Here is a 27203-nt window from a genome sequence, read left to right as displayed (position 1 = left end):
AAATATTAAATTGGAAACGGCAACTAAAATGCTACGTTTGGCTGGGAACTTTGATTCCCTAGCAAATCATAAGACAGAATAAAATGTCAGTTTTGGCTCCTAGAGTTTTCTGTGTTTTGCAGGTTCACATCAAGACGTCTGGGTGTCCCAGTCCTGTTGGGGATGCAGAGGGTGTGTGATTGAGTCAGACTTGCTGCCCCGTCAAAGAGAACACTCAAACAGAGCACTAGCTACACTTATAGAGTCACAAATGTAAGTAATGTCTCTGTAAGTCTTTTTTTTTTCTGGAACAATAACAGTTGCTTCGTGCACATGGATTCATTTTGTATGTTTTCATTTCCAATTTGTCTAAACAAACATAAAAAAACAGCAAAATTGGTGTAGTTGTTTGACAAAATCTTATTCTTATTATTAAGTGTTTTTTTAATATATATATATAATGTGGTTGTTATCGTAGTTGACCTTCATTAAAATCCTAAAATCCAGAGCTGCAAAACCAAATTAAGGTTTGGCGATAAATGCTGGGCATGTTGATATATCTGTGTACTCACATGTAGAATGTATGGACGCTGATTTAAGAGCCATATGTTTAGTGGTAACATCGGGAAAACTGATTGTCCAAAGTTCTGTTGAAACAAAGAAGGGGTGCCCGTTTACTTCTGTGCAAGCACTCTAATGTGGGCAGGTTCTGTCTTTCTGGATGTTCAGTTTTTGTGTGGAGCTTTATGGTGTCAAGCCTGACAGAGATCACGCACTTTTGACTGCGACTTCGCTAAAGGTCAGCGGCTAATCAGGGAGAAAGAAAAGACAACAGGTGCTCATTGGGGAGAGGCCACTTTTAGCAGCTTCAGTGAACAAAATTCATCAGAGGTGGTTATCTGTGAACTTAGTGCGCTTTCACTGCAACAGAACACGTTTTGATCAATCCCCACTTTCTGGACTGTTGGTCTGTGCTTTTTTGTTTTAACTAAAAGCCACGTAAACACAATGCGCTGTTATTTAAATCGTGCCAGTGACTCAACATTTACAAGTTATTTCATCCACACCCTCAAACATTTAAAGCAACAGCAGAATGAAACAGCAGCACAGTGCCTGAGTTGCTCTGCTTTCTTGCTTCCCAAGTGACTCATGCTGGTTCATCTGCGAGTCTGTTTGTTCCCCTGCCTGCACACAAACAGAATGATGTGCTGTGTTTGCTCGCTCTCTCAATAACTGTGCATTTTCCAACATGATTATTGGTGTTCCTTCAGTGAAGATTTGTAAAAAAAAAAAAAAAAAAAAAACAACAAAAAAACCCCAACTGAATATATTCAGATTTTTTTGCAGTGGCATGATGTGACATAGGAGTTACTGTAAAACCATCCGATGTGACAGATAGACCCATTTCTCAAGCCATTCTTCAAAAATGGTAAGGGCATGTTCAGTTTTATAATTTACATAGAACTATTTTGTGTTTTTATTTAAGAACAAATTGAGACAAATTTCCACAAAGCTCCTTCATGGAGCTGCGGTCTCCAGCTGAGCTCCTGCCTCACAGAGCCTCCCTGCCCCATGCCTTCCCCACACGGTTCCAACAGACTAGCGAAAGCAGCAATTAATCTGGTGGGACTATGAATTACTTACTCCAATTACTCCAACACTCCAAAGAGACAGAGGCCCAATTTACAGTCATTGAATTGCAATGTCAATTATTTTTAAGTCATGTTTGATATATACAGCATTTTTATAACAACTGAAGGCAACATAGTTACTTGATAGCGCTATAAAATGCAACCACGTACCTGAAAAATACATAATATCACCCTGAAGACTCTAAACAAGTTTTATTTATCTTGATTGTCTGCAAAAATGGCTACTTAGTTTGTTGCAGAGCTCTGTTCTTGATAGATAGGACAACCAGTACAAATTAGAGTAATGGACTTCTGGTTGTTTTGTTTGATGGTACAGAACCTCTGAAACGCACTATATATTTTCCCCACCAGCCAGTCTTTGTACAGATTAGATTGCCTTGTAATCCGTAATCTGTAACTCAAAAGTATAGAGGTAACTCAATACTTTTGAGTTACTTCGCATTTCCTTTTGCATTCCTGAGCAACAAGTTTTGCATGGGAATTTAAATCTTTTGAGTTCCTTTGCAATCTGTTTTGCGTTTTTGCGCAATGATGTACAAAATGTTTGTGAGATGTCTGAAGTTTTATATATATTTTTCATTAGGATACAAAAATACCACACAAAATGCAAAAGCACAACAGGAGCTTTCCATCCCTCCTCTAAGACATAAACAGAAGCTTTCTGTAAGAAGGAAAGAAAGAAACAAAAATATATCCAAGCTATTTGGACAATTTTTTAAAGAATGTATAGATGCCTATGAGGCTCTTTTAAGGTATGTATGTGCAATCTTAAATTGGAATTTACTGTCACTGTGACTGTACATACAATAGACCAGGAAGAATTTGCACATTAACTGCAAGGGAATGTAAAAAGAAAAAAAAAAATTCCCACATGTCCCCTAGGGGGCTCTGTAGGCTCCTTGCGAGTCTTCGTATTCGGAATCGATAAAAGCCGCCGGTTTTTTTTTTTTTTTTTTTTTTTGTGTGTGTTGATTTTAAATAAAACGAAAACCAAGTGGCGGGGGCGAACCCTCTCGCTCTGTTCGCTGTGTGCTGCTCTCTGTTGGAGGCGGTGCGAGTTTAAACAGGGCGTATCCTCTCGGAACCCCATAGAGCAGGAAACATGTTGGTGTGGGTAAGCGTTCCCTCCTTTGGTTGAGTTTGTCCAGAGTTTGATTCCGAGAAGACAGCCAACCGTCGCATGCCCACCAGCCTAACGGCCAGCCTCGGTCTTTTAATGGCTAATCCTGACACAAGTAAGTCTACACGCTTTTCCGGTTTCGTGTGTGGATGAAACTCGGTCTAATGCTGGCACGGACAGTGATACTTTCTATGCATTTCCCTTAAACGTTTCTAAAACACTTTTGTTGTGCTATCGTGTCTTTATGTTGACGTTACAACATATTTTGCTAGAAAAACCGGCGTGTAGTAAAGTTGCTCGAGTGTCGGTTTCACTTGCACAATGAGGAGCACGCAACATCTGACTCTCATTGTGTTGACTGAAAACGTATAGACATTGTTCAGTTATCCCTCAAAATAAAACACATTTTAGATAAGTCGGTGTAACATTTTCTGCTGTTAATATAGCATTTAAATAATAACATTAGTTCTAACTCTTACTGTAACGTCGGAGGATTTGCACTCCACTGGTGTAGTAGTTATTTCCCTCCCATTATACACTGATAGGATACTTTTTTGGAAAAACAGCAAAATTATTGACTCCAAACTAAATATTTTTGTAGCTTGGAGCTGTTTGGTTGACAGCAAATCTGTTCACGCTCAGTTTTTGGCAGTTGTATAGTCATTCATGCATTCAGCAAATATGCCAAACAATAACAACATTAAGATTTCCATTTGAAGCCCTGCTGCTTTTTGTTATCCAGTAGGATTGTAACTGAATATCTCTGTTCTGCAGTATGCTTTCCGGAGTTCATTTCCCCACCCCTTTAAACACTTCATTGTCCAAGACAGGCCAGTAAAACTTGTGTGTATAATTAAAGATGCGTAAACCTCCTTAAATAGACTTATTTCTTTTATTGCAGAGGCCTAATTGGACCAAGAACATTTAAGAAAAATCATTTTTAAAACTTTTATTGAGTTGGACTAGAAATTCCAAATGAACTAACTACATTTTTAACCCCATAGCAATTCAATTTAAACATAATATTTGTATTTTTATTCATACTTAACATTTTAAGACTAGTAATCACAAACTTTAAACTAATAATCCATCACTTCCTTGGGCCTAGATGCTAAACTTCATAGAGGATTGCAAGCATCGTAATGAGGGATGAGGAAGAGCACTGTTGGGGAAATGTGAATACAGCAGTATTTATAAAACATGTCACAATTGCATGATTTCTCAATATGGTTCATTACTCACAAATGCACATTTTGTTTGTGGGAGAACCATAGCCAACAGTCAGAGGATGACTGGTTCAGACAGTTTCATAGAAGAACTACCTGTAAGACTTAAAACCAGGGATTATCCCTAAAATGTTTTAAACCCCTCTAACAAGATGCAAAAAATCCCCCGTGTGTTGTTGTGGGCGATGACGATGCCATATGTGTTTTTTTTTTAATCATTTCAAGCTTTGTTGCAGTAACTACGACTTTTGCAATTTCCTGAGTGTTGGGACACAGGAAACCACAGTAGGATGGAGTCTTTTATCCCCTTCCACTGGTGACCTTGATGTGTGTATGGTTACGGTCAAACCAGTTTTGCTTTTTTGTTGTTGTTTTTTTCTTTGTTTTTGTTTTTTCCACCCAACAGGAATTAATCTTTATTCTACACTCAGTTTATGCATATCTTATATTTTATAGAGACTTTCATCGAGCTCCACCTCATTTAATGATGATGATTTGAATCTGAGGTAACACTTTATTTGACGAGGTGTGCATAAGACTGACATAACACTGTCATAAACATGAAATAACACCTGTCATGAACATAAAGGAGTCTTTATCAATGTTGTCATGAAGTGTCATTCGGTAAATAATGACACTTTTAATCCACAGTTGCTTTAAAAGTTGCCTTAAAAGTCCAACTTTGCATTAAAGTGTCATTATTTCCAAAATAAATGACACTTTGCACAAAGTGTCATTAAAGTTGCTTTTAAAGCAACTTTTCATTAAAAGTGTTATTTACCGAATGACACTTCATGACAACATTCATAAAGACTCCTTCATTTTCACGACAGGTCATGCTATGTCATGTTTATGACAGTGTTATGCACGCCCTGTCAAATAAAGTGTTACCGAATCGGATTTGTATAAACTGCATTATCTGGGGTAAAATAATGGGAAAAAAAGCCTCTTTTAAGGTAACCGTAAGACTACCAGAGGGAGTGTTATGACTGGAGATTTATGGAGAATGTAAAACAATATTCTTACCAAACTGACAATCTACATCACGCCATAGATCACAGTGGTGGCAGCAACGTGCTGTGGGGATCCTTCAGCCGGGACACGGAAGCTGGTTGGAGTTGATGGGAAGATGAATGGAGCTAAACGGAGAGAAACACTTAGAGGCTGAAAAGACTTGAAGCATCTCACCAATGTGGCTATGGTGCATGTCATGCATTAGACTGGCCCAGTCAAAGTTCAGAGCTAAATCCGATTTGGAGTAGGTGAATGATGCCACAGAATGATGCCACCAATGCTATTCTCACTATGGGGATGGTGTGTTTGGGGTACAGTGTCAGCTTTCCACCGCATAAAGTGTGTTTAAACATTTTAAAACAATAATTTTTCCTTTAACTTCACAATTAGACACTACTCTGTTTCAGTCCATCACATAAAAATCCTAATGAAACATTCCAAGGTTTGAGGCTGCAACATCTGAAACAGTTTAAGGGATGTAATTACATTTAGAAGGATCTGTAAATGGCTGTAAAGTGGGAGTGATGGATTTTTAACTTGACGCTGAACAGTTTACTCTCTTCTACTGAAGGAGTACTAAACGCAGCAGCATTGCTGAATGAGGCACAGAGGTTAATGTCTGAGTCTCCCTTTTACTATATAATCTCAGGTTGCTTGGTAAATATTTTACAAAAGAAATGTGATATTCTCTGGCCACAGCCGTTATCAAATATGCAGCCTGCAGGATTGAGACATTTTTTTTTCTTCTGTCAAAAGTATTTCTACTGACATCAGCTTGAAAGAACTTCAGCTTGAAAAAAGGATTTCCAATATTTGCTGGATTTATACTTGGCTTGTTTCAACTTGCTGACGTGTAGAAAAAGGTATATATACATTTTTGGTAATTTTTCGCAGCAAAACCCCTTTTTGCGTATTTCTGGAGAGATTGACTACAGTATTTTCTTCCATCATTAAAAGAGTGAAGTTGTTGGACTGAGTTGAACAGTGTTGTGTATTTAATAAGCAACAAGGGAAATAAAATGTTATCAGTATTTCCTTGATCCGACATTATAAAAGGAATATTAGTTTACTCTGATCACTGGCTGACTTTTTTAATATTAGTCATTAACAGCTGGTGAAAGAAGATTCTGTTTTGTTTTTGTTTTTTTCATTTCATAAATTTTAAATTATGAAACCTGATGATGAATGCAGAGTTAAATGTGATGAGACCACCTTCTTATTAGTCTTTTAAGGAGCCCCGTTGAAGGAGAATATTTGACTTGTGTGACTGGACATTACATTCTGGAAAGCAGAAAAATGAGTCAAATTAATCAGTGTAACTGGAAAGTCACAGAGTTGGACTTTCTTTAATTTACAATGTTAGTACGTAACTGTAGGTTAATATTCTGTGACTCGCCACCCGTCAGCTCAATGTGTCTTTATCTTTTTTTTTTTGGCAGTCTCACAGGGTCTAGGTTTATTTTGGCTCGGCTCTAAATACCCCTCTCATCTAGTGTCCCCTGGTCTGTTGTCGTGGTTGTATTGCTCCAACTGATCTGTGATTGTTGGACACTTTAAGGGGTCGTGCCTGAACACAGGCTGCGTACTGCGAGCTACTCACTTCTTCACAAAAGCACATGGAGACATTTGGTCACAAGACGGTCAGTGAGCAGACAATGTTCAATGTGTTCAGTCTGATGCAGCAGGAGGCTGGGACAATGGAAGAGGCCACATGAGTGGGCAGTGGGACAGTATAACATCTAAACGTTGTGCTCTGGCACGTCTCAAATTAAATGCAGAGTCAGGATCTTGGAGTTATTGATTGATATTGGTCTGAATTGTGAGTGCCAACCAATTCTTCTGTTCTTTTTTTTTTTTTTCCCCTGACTTTTACTATTGCCATCCATTCACTGATGTGGACAGGAAAGCAGACAACAGCTCCCTTGTGTTTTTTTGCTGGTTTTGCTGACGTGACTCGTATGCATTTGGAGCCACAGCGGTGTTCACCGCTGCCTGATTGTAGATTAGACTACATTGTGGTTATTGAACATAGGAGCCATGTTCAGTAACCACAGGCCATGATTGTAATTAAGGGTGCTCCGATTAATTGACGCCGTTTTACTTAATCAGCCGATACTTGTGGAACTGATCTTATCCTACAATCTTGTCTACCTCTTCAAAGGTCTGAATATCAGCAACTGTCTCCCTTTGCGAGAGGATTGGCTGACAGACCCGGCGACTACACAATGTAGAGCATTGCCTAATGAACAGTTAAATTAAGTTTGTATTTTTTCACAGGCATTATTCACTGTTTTTCAATAAAATTGGCACATTCAAGGGTAGACGGGGAGAAGCTTCAGTATTAAAAGTTTTTTACTCTATCATATACAGTTAAATCAAATGTTTAGTTTATTGTCTTAAGGAAAGCCAAATGTCAGAATAATGAGAATAATCCTTCATATGTAAACTTTAGGAGTTTGTATACACTAAGATTGCTATGCCTTCTTAGTGCTGCTGCCTTGCATGACATCATGGATACGTCCAAATATATCAAGGCAATATATCAAAAAGATGCTGAAGTAACAGAACGTCAGCTAGAACGTTGAAGGTTTGGCACAAGTAGGTCTTCCAAATGTACAATGGCCCTAAGCGTCCAGCCAAATTAGTTTCAAGATGGCCTCTAGACTAAGGTGGCCATCATGAAGCTCTGATCTCAACCCTGTAGAAAATTTGTGACGGGAAGCTTTATCCTTACAGATTAAAAATCTTTTCTACATGTACTAAGACAATGTATGTAAACTTGTGAATTTACCGAAAGTAAGAAAATAAATAAATCCTTCCCTAAATCTGGTACTCAGAAAATAGAAATAGTTTTGGTAATTCTAACTGACCTAAATAACAAATTTTAGACTGATGTCTGCCGGGGGGGGGGGAATAGCTCGTTTTTTTATATAGTGTGTTTAACATGTGGTTACAACTGTATAGACATTCCTGCTTCATGTAAACTGGTTTTGAGATCATAGGTCTGGTCTTTCAACTCTCAGTAGTTAAAGGTTTGGAGAGTTGAAGGATAAAAAAAAAAAAAATGTTCTCCTCCCCGAATCTTGTGGGTAAAATCTCTACCAGGTCTGTTGAATTAATGTATTTCTTGCTGCTTGCTTTGTCTTGTAATTCAGTTTTAAAATCCCAATTCCCACACCCCTCCTCCTCTTCTTTTGTCACAGCGAACACCACAACTAATGGTGGAGATGGTGAAGGAAGTGGCTCAGACTATTTAGCTTTTGCCTTAGTGCTGGCTTTCTTCGTCGTGGGCCTTTCCGGGGTGGTGGTCTGCCACGTTCTGAAGAAGAGGGGCTACCGGCTCACCACCTCCCAGGAAGACGACGAATATGATGATGTGTTTGATGAAGCCGTGGAGGCTGAGCAACAAGGTAAGAGACACATTTATATTTACGTGATTTATGCACACAGCCCGTTTCGCTACGTAAACCAAACGGAAAGAAAGAATATTTTAGAACTTAAAAACACTGATATGCTTATGCCTTCTAAAAGCATGTCGGTGTCCTGTAGGTTTTTAGATGTATCCCTGCTTCAACACACATTAGTCAAATAATCCGGTAACTAGCAGGTCTCTGGAGAACTCGACTGCACTGAGGTAACTCAGCCATTTGAGGCGTGTTGGACCAGGGACGCATCTAAAAGTTTCAGGATACTAGTCTTTTATTTGAGGATGCCTGGCTATCTCTTATTGAAGACAGATCGGCTGACTTCCATCACTGATCAATGCATCTCCAGTTTTATTCTTAGTGATTTTAATATGTTCTGTGTTGCGGTGCATAGTGAAATAATTTAAACAGTCACAGTGGTTCAGACACAATCACTTTTGATTAGGTCAGAGAAAGCCATGCCCACTGTCTTATCTAAGAAAAATTTTGTAGTTTTTTTATTTTTATAAAACAGCCTTGGTGTGAAAGTAATACTTTCTCTAAATGAAATCAGGGTTACTTCAGGCACTTTGACTCATTCCTTATTGTCTGAGCTAACTTGCGATTTGAATCACTGATGTTTGAATAGATCTTAGGCTACTGAATTTCTGAAATTTCTGTCGCTTTTGACATGAGTGGAGTTACTGATGTTTTGTTGTTGCTCTGACTGTATAGGCAGAGTAAAGAAAGTGGTGAACAAACAGGGCATCATACATGTAGTGGCACGAGGTCAGGGTCCTTTTTTCTCTTTCACTTTCTGTTTTTCTGTAATGCTTAATTGGCTTTGATGGCCTTCTTTGTTAAAAGTAGTTTATATGAATAATTACCAAAGAGATTTTTAGGATATTCAGGAGCAGTTGCCTCTGTGGGCTAAGTTAACATCCTACGATTTGTATTCACCAAACTTAAAATATAGTCATAATTCTTTAGATGGTGACTTTTTGCTTCATTGATTTATTTTTTATTTTTTTGCAACATAAATTACCTTATTATCCCTCGTCAAATTGCTGCATTGTGCTTTGTTACCGCAACAGGTTGTGTTGCATTCCCTACGACGCCTTTACAGTGGAAACCAGTTTGGCATTTACGTTATTGGTAACCCGACACATTGCCTAACAATAATGGTTGAGAATCAAGTCTGTAGGCGGCTGCTGGAGGTTTAAAGCTACTCATAGAAAAAAACCTTTACAATCCTCATAAGCTGATGAGGCAAAAACATTGTTGATTTGTATTGAACTACGGGGCAGATGAACAGCAAAGCTGAAAAGGATAAGGATGCTGATGAGCCTTGATGCTTCGTGCTGTGGTAGCGCAGCAGCTGACACCAATCTTATCCAGAAATTTGAATAACACCAGCAACACCTAGTATCTGTCAGAGTAAATATAGTAAGCAACACACTACTTTCTGCGAGAGTCTAAAATTTCCTTGATTACTGACAACCTCTTCTGTCTGCATACCAGTAGGGATGGGACTCACACCATGCCATTTTGAGCTTTATTTAAACAATGGTAGAAAGACGGACCATCGTAAGACCAAACAGAACAGGCCTGTAAGGTAATGACAGAAGAGATGCACCAATTTTTGTAGCCAATTAAATGCATTTTCTTCAACTTAAGTTCAGCCAAAATCAATTGGCCAAAAATCCTTTTAAATGTGAAGTGTGAGCGTTGGTGTTGACAGGTGTGGATGTTTAACCCCTTAACTGACAACCCTTGGATGCGAATCAGTGGGTCCATGAGGACACTGGCATCCTCATGACAGAGACTGAATGTGCAGGCGTTGTATAGTGTGAAGCAAAAAAGAAAAACCAAATTGATTGACAAAGTGGACCAAGCCAAGGTTCAGAAGCAAAAACCCAGTTAATTGTGCAATGTTGGGTAAGTGAGAACACCTCAGAGCTTAGTAGCAAGTGGGTTTTAGTATAACCAGGAGCTTTAACGCCAGGTTTTTACGGTTAGAGCCTTAAAGACCTTGAGCCAGACACCTGGCCACTCCCACTATGAACAGACAAGCTGCATGTCCTCACATGAAAACTGGACAAGAAAGTCAAAGTGGCAGGGAGAACTGAAACGTGACATGTTACTCTGAGTCTGCCAGACCTCTTCCTGTCGGAGTACTCCAAAGTGATTGAGAGTCAAGAACTTGCATGATGATTGCTCACAGGACAATCACTTCAATCTGATTCGATTTCAAGTTGCAGGTCTTACAAGTTGAGGTTTCTACAAGAAACCCATTGATAAGATCCCAGAATAATAGAAAACATGTTGCAGATATTTGTTTTATTTAATTTTTCTTCAGATGTCCTCCACTTGTAGACCATTTTCCGTCTAGCTAAAAGGATAATTTCTGATTCTTTTGAGATGCATTTAAAATCACTTATGCGGCTAAAGTCTTAAGGTCTTGGACTGATCTGTGGATCTCACTGTGGTGTTGGTTCTTACCAACAGTCAAGAACCTACCAAACTACAGATATGAGGTAGTTATACTACTACTGTATAACTGTATAGTACTGTAGGTACTACAGGGCAACCTTCCTTTAAAATTGCCAAGTAATTATGTTATAAGTATGTTTGATAGGTAACACCACTGTGGGATTTAAATTTTAGGTTGGAATAAATCTGTGTGTGACTTAATTTCTTCTTCTTCAAAAGTTCAAATTTATGTTTTGCAAAAAAATCTGATATAATAGATGTAATTTATCTATTATAAATACGAGTTGCCTCTTGTTCATAATAGATCCCCCCCCGCCCCCAGCATTAGTAAAATTGGTATGAAATCTCAACATGTCTAAATATGATGGAAAAGGTTTTATAAGTTTTTTTCAGTGATTTCTTTAACCACAATAAGACATTAAACTTCTTTAACTTCAAGAAATAAAGATTGACGATAATTGTATTACACTGGTGACGTAGTTTACTCATAGGTGCCTCTTATTTGCTGTTTTTCATTATTTTGTCTTGTGCGTTATTTTTTTATTTCTTACTCCTATTGTCTGGCCATTATGCCAAAACTTGTTGATCAATAAGCACATTATTGCTAACAGTGACAGAAATGGTTAATTTTCTATTATTACTTCTGATACAGTACTAGAACAGTCATATATATTCAATGTTTTTTTGTTTTGTTTTTTACAAAACATACTATTAAACAGTGTTAAGAAAATATATTTAAAATAAGCTAGTTTTAAAATTTAACATGACTTGATTGAAATAGCCTAATTATAGTTTTACAATTTACAACTTATTCTGGCCTATTGATATTTATTTTACCTGTAGTTACAGCAGATTTTTTGCCAAGATCTCTGATCTGCCCTTTGTCTGTCTGGGAAACAATCAGTAGGAAGTTCTAGCTTTTCACACTGATCTGTGAAAGTCATAAACCAGCAGGAGTTCGGAGAAGCTCTCCTTAGACAATGGGAGCAAATAGCTTTAGAGAGAGGGTCAGAGACAGGTCCTGGTTGGATGAGCAAAGATACGCCTTATTTGAATAAATTAAAGAAAAGGAAATAAAACTTTCCACACAGAGTAACAAATCAGATTTTACGCTTGCAATTCTCCAAAGACGTCTTTGCTGTCTGTTTGTCATTTCCATCTTTTGTCTTTTTCCTTTTCTCAGGTAAATTCATGTGTTTTTTGTGCTCTGTGGTTTCTGATGCTTTGTGATGTGCTTTTCTGGTGATAGTCTGCATCTGTCTTGAATAAAGGCTGATTATTGTGACGCTGTCATCTCTGTGTGATCTCAGTTCTTGCGCACAATATTTTCTGAATCCGGGCATAGAGAGGATATTACGAGTCAAAAGGTTTTTAAAGTTTTAGAATAATTTTTCCTCTCTTAATAGCAGTAGGATGCATTTTAATCAGGGTTATTCCTTTTAACCTTCTTCTTTACACAGTGGATATTAGCGTAGCTGCTATGTTTTTTTTGTCGTTTGTTTTTTCTTTCCCCCTTTTTGCACTGCATCTGCACACAAATTGTAATATACCAATTCATGTTGAAGTTATAAGTAGTCAGTGCGGAGTGTGTTTTACTTTTTTGGGGGTTTTTTAGCCCTAGTTTCAAAACTAGTCATAGGTTTGCATGCATGAGGTTTACTTTTCCACTTTCCAGTCATGTGGTGGAGACAAGCAGGGTCAGCAATGAAGCAACCAGGGTGCTGGATGCTTTGGCCTTTTGTCAGCTACTCTCAAGCTTCAATTACATTTGTGAAACTGACTTTAGAGGTTCCCCGTGTAGATCATAATGAGATTTTATATCGAATGTGAAGCCTGGAGGTGGGGAATTAGTTGCATGCAATTCTCTGTCATGAACTGCTATTGAAGGGATGTTTTAGTTGTGTGAGCACTCAGTCTTTCTCCTCTGTTGGAGGTGTAAAAAAAAAAGAAAAAAAAAAAGGTGTCTGTTCCTTTAAGGTACAGAACCAGGAAGACTGTCTTCAATTGCATTACTCATACGCCGACTCTCCCGTGGGAGTGTTCAGTGAGGTAGAAGGAGGGCACAAAAAAAAAAAACTCTACCAAACGGTGTTAAATTACAGCTTTCTAGCTCGTGCGTAAATCTTTTCCATGGTATCTGCCTTGATTTAAAAAGAAATGCAATCTGATGTACATCAGTAAACAAAAACAAGTCTTTACTTCCCCCTTCACTTCTAGTAAAGGAAAAGGAATTAAAATCTACATAGCTGGGTACATCTGGTCTTCATCACAGATGTGAGACAAGTAGTAGGAAGGAGTCAGTTTTGACACAACTCTGAGATCCTGTGCCGGTTCTTCTCACTGACACGTTTTCCTCTTGTGAACCTGTTGAGGGCATTTCTGTACAATGAACCTCTGGATCATGTTGGCTGGACATAAAAATGTGTAAATGGTGTCTGTTCTGCTGTAGTTCCAGTGGGTTTCTCTCTGCGTATACCTGTGATCTTTGTTGGAAAGCTCCACCTTCTTTATGACATGTTGAAACAGAAGTGTAGCTTTTGTCTTCAGCTGATCCTGTCCCACAGTTTTGCTGCCATTCTTTCTGTTCCACCACACGCTTCCTCTGAAAACGCATCTTTTGCGAACAATGCAGATTCCTGGCAAGGATTATGAAATACCTAGGAAATTGGTGATTCTCCGGAAAATCAGAGGAAGTATTCAAGAAAGGAATCCAGGAAATACAAGTCAAGGAGAACTAATATTTAAGGGCTGCCTCATCTGATCACTGACTCAATGTAGAAAATACACAAAGTTTGTCATCTAGCTGATAGCATGATAACATTTATAGACACCATCGATATTTTTATTGCTCTAAGACCATGTCTCCTGCTTATATGTCCTTCCATAAAGTTATACAATATGTTTTATCCTTGAGGGAGCAATAAATTGAGGTGCAACCACTGCAATTTTAAGAGTGGGACTAGGCATGGACTGTTGTATGTTCACAATAGCGTTGGGTTATCAAAGTGTTTGCTCAAATATTAAAAAATATATATATCCAACTGTCTTTTTCTAACCAGAAAATTGATAAAACAATATAATATTGACTATTATGGTTATTTATTGCCGTTTCCTTTTTTCAAACAGAAAACATAGCATAGCATAAATGGGGTGGGGTGTAGGGGCGAGGAGGAATAAAGTTTGTGTGACTCTATCTTGGTCCAGCCAGTGAAAACTCTGATCTCTGCAACACTTCCTCTGGCAGCCATTAACCATCCCATTCCTAATTCTTGTCAAAACAGACTGAACTAGTAATGAGCAAGAAAGCCTGCTGGTTGTAGCTGTGGCTTCATGACCTCTTTTTCAGACGGCTTCTTATATTTAATGTAAATATGCAGAAAAATAGAGCATCTTAAAAGAAAATTTAAGAGAGTGGCACAAAATATTTGCTATGTATTATTTTTTTTCTTCCGCATTCAGAGCTCGACTTCCTTCTGTTCATTCTGCATGTCCACTTTCCGTAAAGACGTCCTTTTTCCTGTTGAGGATTTCCTTGGCATTGTCAGTGCTTGCCTTGTATTTTGAGAAGAGCCAGTCTGACAGATGTCTCTGTATTTTACCCCACAACATATTTGGACAGGTGCATTTTGGAATGGAGGAAATTGTCATTAGATTATGAAGGTTATAGCTTAATATTCTGTCAAAACATTCTGTATTAGCCATGCACTGCTTTAACCTTGAGGACAAAACTGAAACGACAAAAGAGCATAGCTGTTTTTCCTCCTCTAGTAACTGTTGACAATTACAGTTACTAGATTTTAAATACTATTTTGGTCTCTGCATTGTAACACAATTATGACATGCTAAGTGGGCTAAATTCACTTAGGCTACATTATTGGATAGCTAATAATAGCTACTAATCGCACTGCCTTAATCTTTTCTTTCCCATCATGATTTATTGTATGTTTGTAATTTTATGCATTTTAGTTTGCTTTCTGGGAAATGAAGGAAAAGCACAGGTATCTTCAGCCACCTCACTTTCAATGTGCAGCAACAAGTGGAAAAGAGGAAGCGAGCATCATTCTATGCTCCAAGCAGCTGGGAAAACCGCTAGGGCCTTTTCTGGCACTTTACTTGGAACTATAGCAACAACATGATGGCAAATAGGCAGTTTTAAAACTGTAAAAATAAAAATAAGAAGTGAAACCTTAGTATACACCATAATACTAGAAACTGAGATGATGATATTGGTGAAAGCAGAGCTGATCAGACAAATTTCAGGAAGTAATGTTGGTTTATAATGTTGACATATTCACTTACTCTCTCTCTCTTCTCTCCACTTTTGGCTGAAATATTTTTGTGACTTTTTATTACATATTAGCTGTTTTTATTTCATGTCTTTTTTTTTTTTAATCAAATACTCAAATCTGTAATTTTCTCTCTACATGTTCTGTCAGAGCCGTATGAGACTATGAATGAAAACCAGGACACAGTTGGACATATTATCCAATGCATCATGAAAAATGAAGGTATGTGTCCCACTGACTTCTTCCTCTTCTTGATACTAAACAAAATGTGAAAAATGTCACCTTTACTGGGCGTTTGCTTTACAGACATGCAGCTATGGGTTCCTTCAACCTGTCAGTAGACAGCCTAACTGATCCTATTTTCATTTTTTCATACCAGGGACAACTGCATTGGAACAGCTTTGATATAGCAGATTTGAGTGATCTCCTGGTTTTTCAGTAACACAAGTACTTATGCTTTTCTTCATCCTTTTGTATTGAAATCCAATGCCACTTAGAGGTAGTTCTGGAAAACAGGAAGTCGGGGATTACAAATTCAGTTCCCTGAAACTCAGAAGAATGCGAGAACTTGACTTCTGACAAAGTTGTCTGATTTATCAGTACAAGCACGCAGCGGTCAAATAATAAGGGAAAAAATGTTTTAATGTCGTCAGTGGGGAAGATTAATTTAAGACGCACTTTACCCAGAGTATTTATAGGGCAGAGCAAATTTATTACATTTTCAAAACACAAAAAATATAAAAGATGGATAAATGCCTGTGACAAGCTTCATGAGTAGCTGTTTGTAACAGTGATTGATGATAAAACTATCATATGTTTGTCTGTATAAAGATTTTTGTCATCCTATGCATAGAATCCTGCTTTGTGGTTAAATTGGAGAATAATTCATCAGGCTGAGTCCAAAACGATAAATGTGTGCTGGCTACAAATGGGTACCGTTTCTTTGTAAATCAGTATTCATACACAGCCTGACATACGTTTCAAAACTGAAGTTCTTATTTTTAGACCAAAAGACAATTACAAAGTCGCCCTTCTCTTACCTGTATAAACAATTCCAGGATTAAAGTATTAATGTCCCGACACGATCTTGAGAAACTCATCCATGCATGTTTCTTTAGTTGATTGCTGCAACAGTCTCCTCACAGGTCTGCCTAAAACCAAGAACACTGCTGTTTGTGTTCTCACTGACAGCAGGAAGATGGAGCACATCGCCCTAAAGTCCTCACACACTGGGCCCCTTATGTAGTTTTGCTTAGCATCAAAATACATTCAAAACCTGTTGTTATATCAAGCTTCCAGATCGCTCGCATCTTCTGATTCAAGTCCTACTCTGCATTCTTTGGTAAATAACATCATAAACTGTTGTCTGGTTTTCAGCCCGTTACCGGTTTAAAAATGTTTTAATGTTTAAAAATATTTTTGTTTTCCTTTTAATCACGTGAAACACTTTGAATGGCCCCTGCTGCTGAAAATGTGCTATATAATAAAATTCCCTGAACTCTGAACTTTTCTTTGTCTCGGTGACTAATGTAACGTATGACAAAGAAAGGCGTTATTGTCTCCTTTTTAAGTAGTCCCGAGTTTTACGTTGGCTTTAGCGGTTTCACAAAATGACTCATCAGGTCCACGAGTGTCGGACTCCTGTGACAGTGACTCATTTGTCTCATTGTCCACATATGGGGAATTGGGGTTCCTGTAGATAGCTGTTCACTCTTTGACACATTAGCATATGAATACATGGACTATTTCAAGAAACTTCACACACTGAGTTGTGTTTTTCTTTTTTTATTTTATTAAAGGAACTGAATGCTATTTATATCCGCAACACATTTTTGAAAAGGAGCAACCCAGAACCAAGTGTTCTGTGGTATCCAAATCAAAGGGAAATGCTGCCCTCTACAGGCGATTCCCTCACACACACACTGAGCTCTCAACTCAATTCGGATAAGATTTTTCAGCTCTTAGTTCATCATCTTCAGTTACATTCTTTTGTTGCGTCTGTAGTTGGTTCAAGCAGCAGGCTTCAACATTGAACCCCTTGCTTTAGTGCAAATATGTGAGTGAGCCATCATGGCAATCAGTGGCCTCTGAAGTTTATAAAACGGATGTTCCACCTACTCCAGGTCAGTTGCTCCTCTGCCTTTTTCTCTACAACACAGTGATTCATTAGTGTGAGGCATCAATTTTGGAAGTTTCTTACAGTTTGATTATGTATAGGAGAATTTCTTTTTTGTTTTCTTTTTGTCAGACATAAGTGTTTCAGGCCATGAAGCGGGGTTTAATGTCAGACAAAATCAAATTATTTTAATTATTTATGTATTGGCAAAACAACCTCACTCTATATAAAAAGTAATTTCTCCCTATACCTAATATCTCACTGCCATTAAACATTTGAGAAAACTGGAAGTGAGTAGTTGACAGCGTGTTTAACGTCGCGTCTAAACTGGATTCAAGTGTGGGCTTTGACTAGGCCACTCTGAAACCTGTTAAAACGTTAGTGTTTTGGGGGCCATTCAGAGTGTGCTTGAAATCTGATGACGGGACATTTCCCTTCGTTCTCTGGTAGAAAGTAGAAATCATGATTCCATCAGTTGCGAAACATTGTCCAGAACAGACCATCACCCTACCACCATGTTTGACTGTAGGATGTTCCTTTGCTGTTCATTTTATCCCAGATGATTTTCTTTTCTTACCTTGATAAGTTATACTTTATATATAACAGAATTGTAATTGAAGCACATGGACTATTTTTAAGTGCTTTCCCAACTAGTTTTACCTTTTTTCTATTTTGTTTCATTGATTCAATTCACAAATAAAAATCCTTTTTCTGTTTCTTTTAAGCCCCCCACCCCCAAGTGACCTTAAATTGTACTTTTATGCTGCTACAGCTACCCCTCCCACCACCGACTAACCAAACAAAACACCCTGTGGTAGTTTTATGACAGGAGGATGGTTCACAGAGAAGACGAAGGCCAGCACTTTGAGTCAGACGTCACTACAGATTTTCATAAACTCTTACCAAGTCGTATCTTATTTTCCCATTCTCTTTTTAAGCTTTTGGTTCAAAGAGGATGTTGCATGCTTATGATAAACGTGGTGTACACATCAAGGTGTGGCAGGTTGAAATGTGTGCCTATAGGGCCGAGATGTGTAAATCTAAATCAGAGTTGTCAGCTCTACCAGCAAGAACTTGGTTTTTGGTCTGAATTGTGTGAAATTGAAATGTTATGTCCCCCGAGCTGATTTTTCTGCTTTCCACAGATGTCATACAGCAGTTATTGCATGACTGCCATTTTCTATTTCAATACATTTACTTTTTGAAGAAGCCATTGAAGATACTGTACCAGTCTCTGCATCGGACTCTGCTGCTGCATGTGTTTCCATCTGTTGTCATACGACTGTCTGTGTTCCTCCTCAGCAAACTCTGACGCTCTGAACGCCATGGTTCATCAAACCAGCATTGATTCAGATATGTAAGTACATCATGTTTACACAAATCCGTCATTTTTTATTAATTTTTTTAAACCCTAAAGGCTGAGGTTTCCTAAAGGCCCTCCTCCACCAGGTGGCAGTACATGCCTCCTTTTTAAAAGCTTTCCAAGTCAAACATCACATTTATGAGCAGCACAGGAATTCTCAAAGTAGTCAGGCCACATTTATTTTCTTGATTCTTTTCCAGATTGGCAGAGTTTGATAGAGGCCAAGCAGCCTGAGAATATTCCCAAAATGCCGTAGTGTCCCACAGCAGTGCATTGTGGGATTATTAAACCATGCATGCAGCTGTTCTGGCTGGGTTTCTAGCCAGAATGCATTGTGGGGCTGGGAATTTAAATAGATTAAAAGGAGAACAAAATTAACATTTTAAAGGACCATAAACATCTGCAGCATCCATTACTTTAGACACAGTGAAGTAATGAAATATTGATTTAATTGGGAGTGTTTGCATGATTATTTTTAGTGTATTATACTTTTTTTTTTTACTAAGAAATCACAGTTCAGTGTTTAGCTACATGGATTTGTGGCTGCAAATTTGTATTCGGATTTTGCTTCCTTCAGATTATTAAAAATGAAAAGTATCCAATGTTCATGGTCTGATCTAGACCTTTATTGGGGTCATTTTGACATCGCCATTCTAAATAAAAAGCTTTCTGCTTGTTAGTACAAGTTGATCCATAATTAGAAGAAGAGGAGCCGATGGGAAGAAATGACTCGGATCAAACATTTTTATTTTTTTGGTCGTCTTTTTGATATCTGTAAATGTTAAAAAGAGAAGAAGGGAAATGAGAAAATGGACACACTGGAAGAAGATATGGCAGTAGAAGCTGTAAATCGAATTAGTGGGGTATATTTCCCCTCGCCTCATCGGTCCTCTGCTTTTATCTTCCTTTCATATTGTTGTAGAGGAAACCTGTTTTGGAGGAGAAAGGCTTTCTTTGATTGGGTGAATAAATGGCGGGAGTCCTAAGGTCCTACTCATTCATCACACTGCTTTCATGCGTTTTGCCTTCTTCAGTTCTCCCTCCAGATATCTTGATTCACATATTTCCAGTCCTTGTTCTCCCGTTCACTTTGCTTCCTACTGTCCAAATTGCTCTCCGTAGTGGCCCCTTCCTTCTCTGGCTGCTACAATCCATATCTTTCTGTTTCTCTCTGCCAGGTCGGGCAGCCGTCCAATGGATCACTTAGAGATGGTGGATAGGGGAGAAGAGGGGTTTTGGTTGGGGTTGATTTATAGGATACACAGGCGTAGGGTGACGGACAGAAACACAGAGACTTGGACCGAGAGGAAAAGAGGGATGGAGGGGAAACCACGAGCAGGAGAGCGACTGTAGTGTGGCCAGGCTGTGCTATCTTCCTTCCCACATTTGCTTCTTAACTTTCCTTCACCAGCTGCCTGCATCCGTCAGCTTTCACCTCATCATATCCTCTTTTTTTCCCCCTCTCCTGTGGAGGTGTACATCCTAACTATACACCTGCACAAAAAATATTTCCATGCACAAAAATTCAGTTTTTGTACAGAATTGTAGGCAGACCTATAGAATGCAGGTATGTCCCTCAGTAAACTAAAATTCTTTTAGTTTGAAGAAAAGTTTTCTTTAAACAGATATCCATAAAGCCTGCCAACTATATGGATTCCAAAGCATCCTTACTAATCTAGTGTTTCTTGGGCTTTTCTTCCAGATGTAGCTTGTTGCGCCGTGATAACAACGTGTTGTGATATTTATTGGGAATTTGACTATTGCTGCTTTTATAGAAAGAAAATCAAACCCATCCTTGTAGCTTTTGTAGTCATTATCATGTGACGTTTATTATTCAGATGAATCTGAATGAAGACAATGGTGAACCTTACCGGGCGTGTGTTGCCTTTCTAAATTTACAAGAGCTCATTGATGACTCCTTCACACAGGCGCCTATAGCAAGATCTATTTACTTTAGATTACTTTAAGCATTTAACAAGATTTCAACTTCTGAGCTGTATACAGGTTTTCCTTTTGTCAATAAAATGTCACATTGTAGTAAAGCTAGTAGACAAAATCTAATAGTTTGTTCTGGTTTTTGAGACTGTTTTTCTTAAAAAAATAAAAATTAGAAAAGAAGCTTTGAGTTTGTTTAATTTATTCCAAAATGTTGTTTTCTCCACATATAAATAGAATTAATCGGCCAGAAAATTCTTAATTTTTACGACTGAAAGTGGAGACATGTGAACGTGGCAAAGGGAGATTAAAAGAAGCAGTCTTTATTTCTTCTTAAAAGAAAAAAGTGTTATCAAACTTAATTTTAAATTGCTTGATTTGTGGAGGACTGTAGCTCTGTAGGTTTGAAGTTCTCAAGTTTTTAGGGAGACCTATTCTCAGTTTAATTAGTGTGTGTGTGTGTGTGTGTGTGTGTGTGTGTGTGTGTGTGTGTGTGTGCGTGTGTGTGCACGTGTGCGTGTATAAACTGAGGGCATACTTTTGACTTCTAAAAAGTTGTATTATGTAACTGGGTATTTGCATACAACAATCTGTCCCTCGTTTATTAGCTAATAAACCTAATTCAACACATCAACTAAATCCTGCTAAGCATGCTGACATCCTTTTTCTCCAGTGTTTTTTTTTTTTTTTTTCTTTCAGTGAAAGAGAAGTGGGCTCAAAATGATTGAGTCTCCGCATTAGTAACAAACCATCTCCGCATTGCTTATTTTCATCAGGCTGCTGCTGCTGTGTTTCTTCCACAGTAGTGTGCAAACAATACAAACCGCTGCTCTCCAGGGTCATAAAAGACAACAACATGTGGGAGAACAAAAAGATGAGAAGCATGGCCTTAATTAGCTCCTCTTGCTGGAATCCAGAGATAAATTTTAAATTGAAAAGAAAAAAATTGGAAGAGGGGACGAAAAAAAAAAACTACAAAAAACTGTATCATGACTATGTGTCATGATACAGTTTTCGCCGCTACAAAGAGAAACCTGACAATTTTTTATTTCTTTTTCCTGCCTTAGAGAAAATCAATGAGGGCTGGTTCTCAGGGAGCTTGTCAGTAATTGCTTAGAGGTATGAAATATTAATGTGTCATTCAGCGGTGATGGGTTTTAATAGAGGAAGCGCCGCTCTACTGAATAAGCTTTAATTTTCTCTGTAAGACTGATTGAAAGCAAGTTGTTGGTTAGTTTGGGAAATTTCTCAAAGCTGCCTGTGTCAGTGTTTTCCTTTCATTAAGCGTTTGCAGTATCCATAATGAAAACTAAGCTTTTAAAATTGATCTCTTTTAATAATTATTGTTCCGGGGCAGGGGCTGAACTAAAGTGTCACCACTGAAGGGTTTGAAATGCAGTGCTGGTCGACGTGTCAAATATATTTGCTTTATTGTGCGTTGGTCCACGTAAGATGTCTAAAAATGACAGTATCCTGACTATTCAAGTATGAATTACCATAGCAACCACTGCATCTTTCTCCTGGCGCTCTTGAATGCATCACTCATCCCCCCCCAGCCTACGCTAAATTTCCAGAGTGTGCCGGTTGTTTACCAGGTGAGGAAACCTTTAGAAATGTAAACGGCTCACGGAGAGTTTTTAGTGTCGGATGTTTGACTAATAGACAGGAAAGCGGCACTGAATCAAAGAGTGGCGATGAGGAAGAGGCGTTTAAACAAATGGGACTTTTACTGCAACATAAATCACGAACTGTGATGAATCCCCGAAATACCAGGATGTTAGTTTAGTTTGAAGTATGTGCATTTCCTTTATAAATCTTTACTGTCTGTTTTTTTTTTTTTTTCAGTGCATCGTCCCCACCACTCACCCCCGTCTTGCCGGTGTCGCCTCCAGGAGAAGGCAAGCCCTCATTCAACCATCAACACACCGTCAGCAGCTTGAACGCCGATGAGAACAAATGGCCGCTGACGAAGAGGCCCTCTCTACGAAAGTCAGTCAGGCGGCGTCCTAGTGAAGTCACAGTCCTCTCTGTGGGCAGGTGGGTAAACTCCTTAACCCTTATATGTAGAAATGGGGTCCAACCAACCCCACACACGTAAACCTCATTTGCCATAGTCCTCTACGTTTGCCTCGGTCCTCGCACACAAAAGGGTTAACTCGTAAAAGAATTTGTTTACTGATGGATTTTCGTAAAGCATAAAACTACCCATTTGCCTTTAACTAAAATCAGACTGTTACACATTTCGGTTAATATTAATACATGTACAAAAAGTGCATTTTAGCTATATGTTTTTTTCTGTAGTCTACAGTTGAAGATAAATGATGGGTTTTCAAAAGTTTTACTTATAAAAATTGAACATAACTGAAGTTTTGGTGCATCTCTCGACCCTGATGTGGTCAGAAACACGTCACATACGTTTTAATAATACGCATGTAGATTTGGATTTTAAACCATCTTTTTTTTTTTTTTTTTTTTCAATCATTTTGACAGAAGTGTAAAGTTACATATTGGCTTTGTAAGAACTGATGATTGAAGCGTCAAGTTTAGGTTTCTTTCTCTAATAGATGGTAGTAGATGTGGCTGCAGAGTCTTTCATGCGTAGTGTTGATTTGACGCTCACTTTCTGTGGATTCTTGGTAGCATCGCATTACTAACATGTTACAAAATCAACAGGAAGGTCCGTTCTGTGTCGTTTTGACCCTTTGAATCGAATCATTTTAGTTCTTAAACTTCAAGAGACTGCACTCTTTGATAGCCTTTAGCGAGAAGTGAGTGCTGAAGCTGGGTTCTAATGACCTTCTCATTTAGGCCACCAACGGTAAATCTAGGCAAACGTTAACGTTCTTTTCTTCTTCAGGTTTCGTGTGACAAAGTCTGATAAATCAGGAAAGGATCGAACCTCTGAATGCAGCTACCAGTCTGTGGCAGCAGACGCCTTCCGCAACAGCAAAGTCATGACGTCGTCCCTTAAGGTCGGTTCCTTTGGAAACTTTAATCGTCTCTGTTGTGCATCTCTTCTTCTAATATCGTGTGTAAAAGGCAGAGCTCTCTACAATCAATTTCAGTTCAAAGTCTTTAAATCTTAAAAAAATATATAAATAAATATAACTCATTAAATAGAGGGAATAAACTTGAGGTTGTAAATGTTATAAATCTATCAATGGGGGGGAGGAAAAACCTGCTGTTGAATACTTTTTAGCAAAATAACTGATGCTGGCCTCTAACGAATCGCACGTTTTTCTGGAAAGAAAACGTATTCGTAAGTCGATCAGGGTGTTTTAATTGGTACTCCATGACTTCCTGTTAACCTGTTCTTCAAAATGGGAAAGGCAAGAGATCATACCAACTGTTAAACTTGACCTCAACCACATTCAGAACAATAATTGAAAAGTTTAAATGGTTCTGACAAGCGAGGCGTGATATGGATCCATGTTTATCTGCTCTTCACACACCATAGGGAGGAAGGTAAAAATCTTGGGATTACAGTGTCTCTATGACAACAATATTGAGGTTTTTGTACACAAAATCTGGTTTTTGTGAGGAAAAAGAACTGGTGGTAAATTTATTAAGAGAAGATGCCAGGATAAGTCTGGAGCATAGAGCTGTTCTGGAGAGTTTTCTGATGGTTTAATTAGGATTATTTATCTGTGATAGAAGGCCTTGTGGAGTAACCCCCAGAAATTTAGCTTTTATGTTGCAAAGTAAACACATCAGGGGTAGAAATGTTTATCTCTACCCACAGTAAACGATGCCGTGTGAGATGTATAAAATATGCATGTATTTTGCATTTATTTCTATGCAGAGTGGCTAGTTTTGACTATGCCATTTTGAAGACTGGCGTTGTGCTACCTGATGTAAACAATGAGCTGTGGGGTCAGTACACTCTGATCAACCAATAATTTTGTGAGAACAATTAAAGGCTGGATTTTTCTACATGTTTCAGTTTGAGGATGTGCTGCTGCAGTAAATTTAGGGGAGTTTTTTCCTCCCCCTCTTTATGTTTGAGTAAACGTGGAGCCTTTGTCCAGGTGTGACGTAGTTCAGATATGTAAAAACGGCTGTGCTGTTGAGCAGGACCTTAGTGTTTGTTTCCGTCCTTTAGTCTAATCTGGATGCTGAGAGCTTCTAATCTGAGAGGCACCATCTGAGGATTTAGAACAACCTGATTTAGATCCATCAAACTGAATCAACACCTTAACCAAATTTGTTTTAGTGGCGGGGGTGGGGGGACGTTGTGCTCACTAACATCCGTGTTTGCTCAGTTCCTTACCGTAAGCCCTGCTGTTAACTTTCAGCTTTGTCATGTTGATGCTGTAGGAGAAAAGGAAAAATTCCCAGGATGAGGAATGAAACCTGCATAGTGACAGAAAAATAAAAACAATAATAATAATAATCTTTTATTTATTTATTTATTTTCATTTTCCTGACAGGAAATATCTGAATACTCAGAGGAATGATAGAAGTTCAGGTAACTTGTCTTGTTTTTTAATTTTTTATTTTTTTGTTGTATATTTTCAGTATGTTAATATGCAACAACTTTCCCTCCTAGTTTTCCACATGGAGAGCAGGACCAACATCTCGGCACTTTAGATTTCCTTTTTCTTCAGACTTCGGAGGGACGAACAGATCCAGGAGGGGTCTCGTCCTGTTGTTGCTCCACCGGTAGTAGAATCTGCTGCCGAGAACCTGCTGGACAGAAGAGAAAGAACATTTGCGTGTTTTTTTTTTGTTTTTTTGTTTCCTTCCTGCAGTAAAGTTCCAGCAGTGCCTGGCTCAGAGGTGGAACAGCAGCCTGCTGCTCGAGCTGAGTTTGAACCAGGGCTTTCAGTAACTATGGCAACACACCAAAGTGCTCCATGACGGATGTATGTATATATGTTTTTATATGTAGAATAATAAAATATAGCATTGGTGTGTGTTGTATCAATTTAAATTATAAAAGACACCTAAAAGCAGGCAGAGACAGAACTGGTGTTCTAAAACAGGAAGCTGGAGCGAACCAATGCAGCACCCGGAGTCGGCACCACCGGGGATATGTCATCTCCTATAAAACCGTTACATGAACTCAAAGTGCTTTTTACCATCTCTCATCAAGTTTCTATTTTTTTTATTTTATTTTTATTTAATTATGTTTTTTTTTTGTGTGTGTGTGTGTTCTGTCTTGCCTCAATAAATAACTCCAAGTCAAACTAGAGAAAAATTGCACTTCCTACAAAAGTGTGTGTGGATTCTACTGTATCAAATGGACATAGGAATAACAGAGTTTGCCATTCTAAGGTAAAAACCGAGCGCATACAGCGTTCATGTTTTGTTTAGTTTTTTCATCCGGACGGCTTCCCCCCCTGCAATGGCACGGCGCCCACCCTAGGGGGCGCGCCCCACAGTTTGGGAACCTCTGGCCTAAGGTAACATACTCCACGCAGTGTGGAAAAAAACCCATAAATGTGATGACCAGAAACGGTCTGCACTATTCTTTCAAAGCAAAACAGACTGCTGTTGAATGTAGAGGGTAAGAAAAATGATTTTTTGCTCCAGTGCAGAGTAGCACGTGTTGAAATTAACTAAAGCTGATAGATTATGGGTTGTGGAGCACTACCATGTTTCATAACATTAAATTGTTCAATCTAGTGTGACAGCAGCAATGTATAACAAAAGCTAACGTTGGATTAAAATCTGTCAATAACCTGTTATCATTAGCATGTTGTCTAAGATTGACTAAATTTAGTTGGTTTTCATGAAATGTACAGTAGTCAAAATAATTTTAGCTAAAGTTTTAGCCCTCATGCTGTCACTCACTTGTTCAATATGTATGCAATATGTGAATAGCAATGTATTATATAAAAACGGGCTAAAATGCTAATTTAAGATTAGGGTTACCTTTACTCCAAGTTTCTGGGACAGTCTTCCTTTCACCCAGAGATCTCTGGATTTCCAACAAAGTTGTTTTTAAAGCCGTCTTTCCCTTATGAAACATTGATTTATATTTTTAAAAGTGCATTACAAAACTTTACTTGGTCTAAAGTATTGTCTCATATACAATTGGTGTTGGAAGGTAGGGTCAAAATTAGGGTTTTAAGGAGTCGTCATTCCATCATAAAAAAATGAAACATGCCAAATAAATCTTGAAAAGCCAACATAGATGCGAAATTCTTGCCCATGTCATGAGTGGATGTGATGTTCTGACAGGAACTGTACGTGTGTTTAGTAGTGACTATTAGTCACCAGAGAAGATCTATTTGTGGTCCATAAAAGTAAAAAAGAAAAAAAAACTTTTTCTACCTTTAACTGTGATAAGAAACCATCTGAGTCATAATTTAAGACGTGAGTCACGACTCAGACTACCATTTTCTTGCATATTTCTCTGTGTAAATGTCACTTCACTTTGCCTGGTGTTTTAACGCGCACATTCAGGACGGGTTTATCCATCTTAAAGCTGTGGATAAAGAAGATAATAAAAATAACACCTAAGAAACACTGCAGAGAGGCACCATTATTAAGGATCTGTGTCCGTTCACCTGCAGGCTACCTTTTCTCTCTGATCTGATGGAGCCATCCATCTTCATTTTCCATTCCGTCTCATTTCACCCTCCACCTTCTCCACCCTCGGAGGGTCTC

The 27203-nt window shown here is 38.4% G+C and overlaps 1 protein-coding gene and 1 long non-coding RNA gene across 2 annotated transcripts; one reads left to right on the top strand and one right to left on the bottom strand.

Moving 5' to 3' along the window:
- Positions 1-1092: 1092 nt before the first annotated feature.
- Positions 1093-3318, bottom strand: LOC103480499 (uncharacterized). Its single transcript, XR_536097.3, has 2 exons — positions 3231-3318; positions 1093-1164 (listed from the first exon to the last, which is right to left on the bottom strand). It is a non-coding gene; the product is annotated as an uncharacterized LOC103480499 (long non-coding RNA).
- rell1 (RELT like 1) lies at positions 2589-25500 on the top strand. Its single transcript, XM_008435461.3, has 8 exons — positions 2589-2866; positions 8195-8401; positions 15325-15396; positions 18593-18647; positions 22434-22625; positions 23446-23560; positions 25019-25056; positions 25138-25500. The coding sequence occupies exons 1-7, from the start codon at positions 2812-2814 to the stop codon at positions 25043-25045; spliced, it is 723 nt and encodes a 240-aa protein (XP_008433683.1). The 5' UTR covers positions 2589-2811; the 3' UTR covers positions 25046-25056; positions 25138-25500.
- Positions 25501-27203: the final 1703 nt, after the last annotated feature.

The sequence above is a fragment of the Poecilia reticulata genome, chromosome 18, assembly GCF_904066995.2.
Source record: "Poecilia reticulata chromosome 18, P_reticulata-male-v2, whole genome shotgun sequence".
Taxonomy (NCBI): Eukaryota; Metazoa; Chordata; class Actinopteri; order Cyprinodontiformes; family Poeciliidae; genus Poecilia; species Poecilia reticulata.
This window is presented reverse-complemented; position numbering and strand designations above follow the sequence as displayed.

Excerpts from the sequence above, each read along its gene's own strand:
- rell1 (XM_008435461.3), top strand. The coding sequence starts at position 2,812 with ATGCCCACCAGCCTAACGGCCAGCCTCGGTCTTTTAATGGCTAATCCT. Across the intron at positions 15,397-18,592 it reads ATGCATCATGAAAAATGAAG|CAAACTCTGACGCTCTGAAC; the intron begins GTATGTGTCCCA and ends GTTCCTCCTCAG. Across the intron at positions 18,648-22,433 it reads ACCAGCATTGATTCAGATAT|TGCATCGTCCCCACCACTCA; the intron begins GTAAGTACATCA and ends TTTTTTTTTCAG.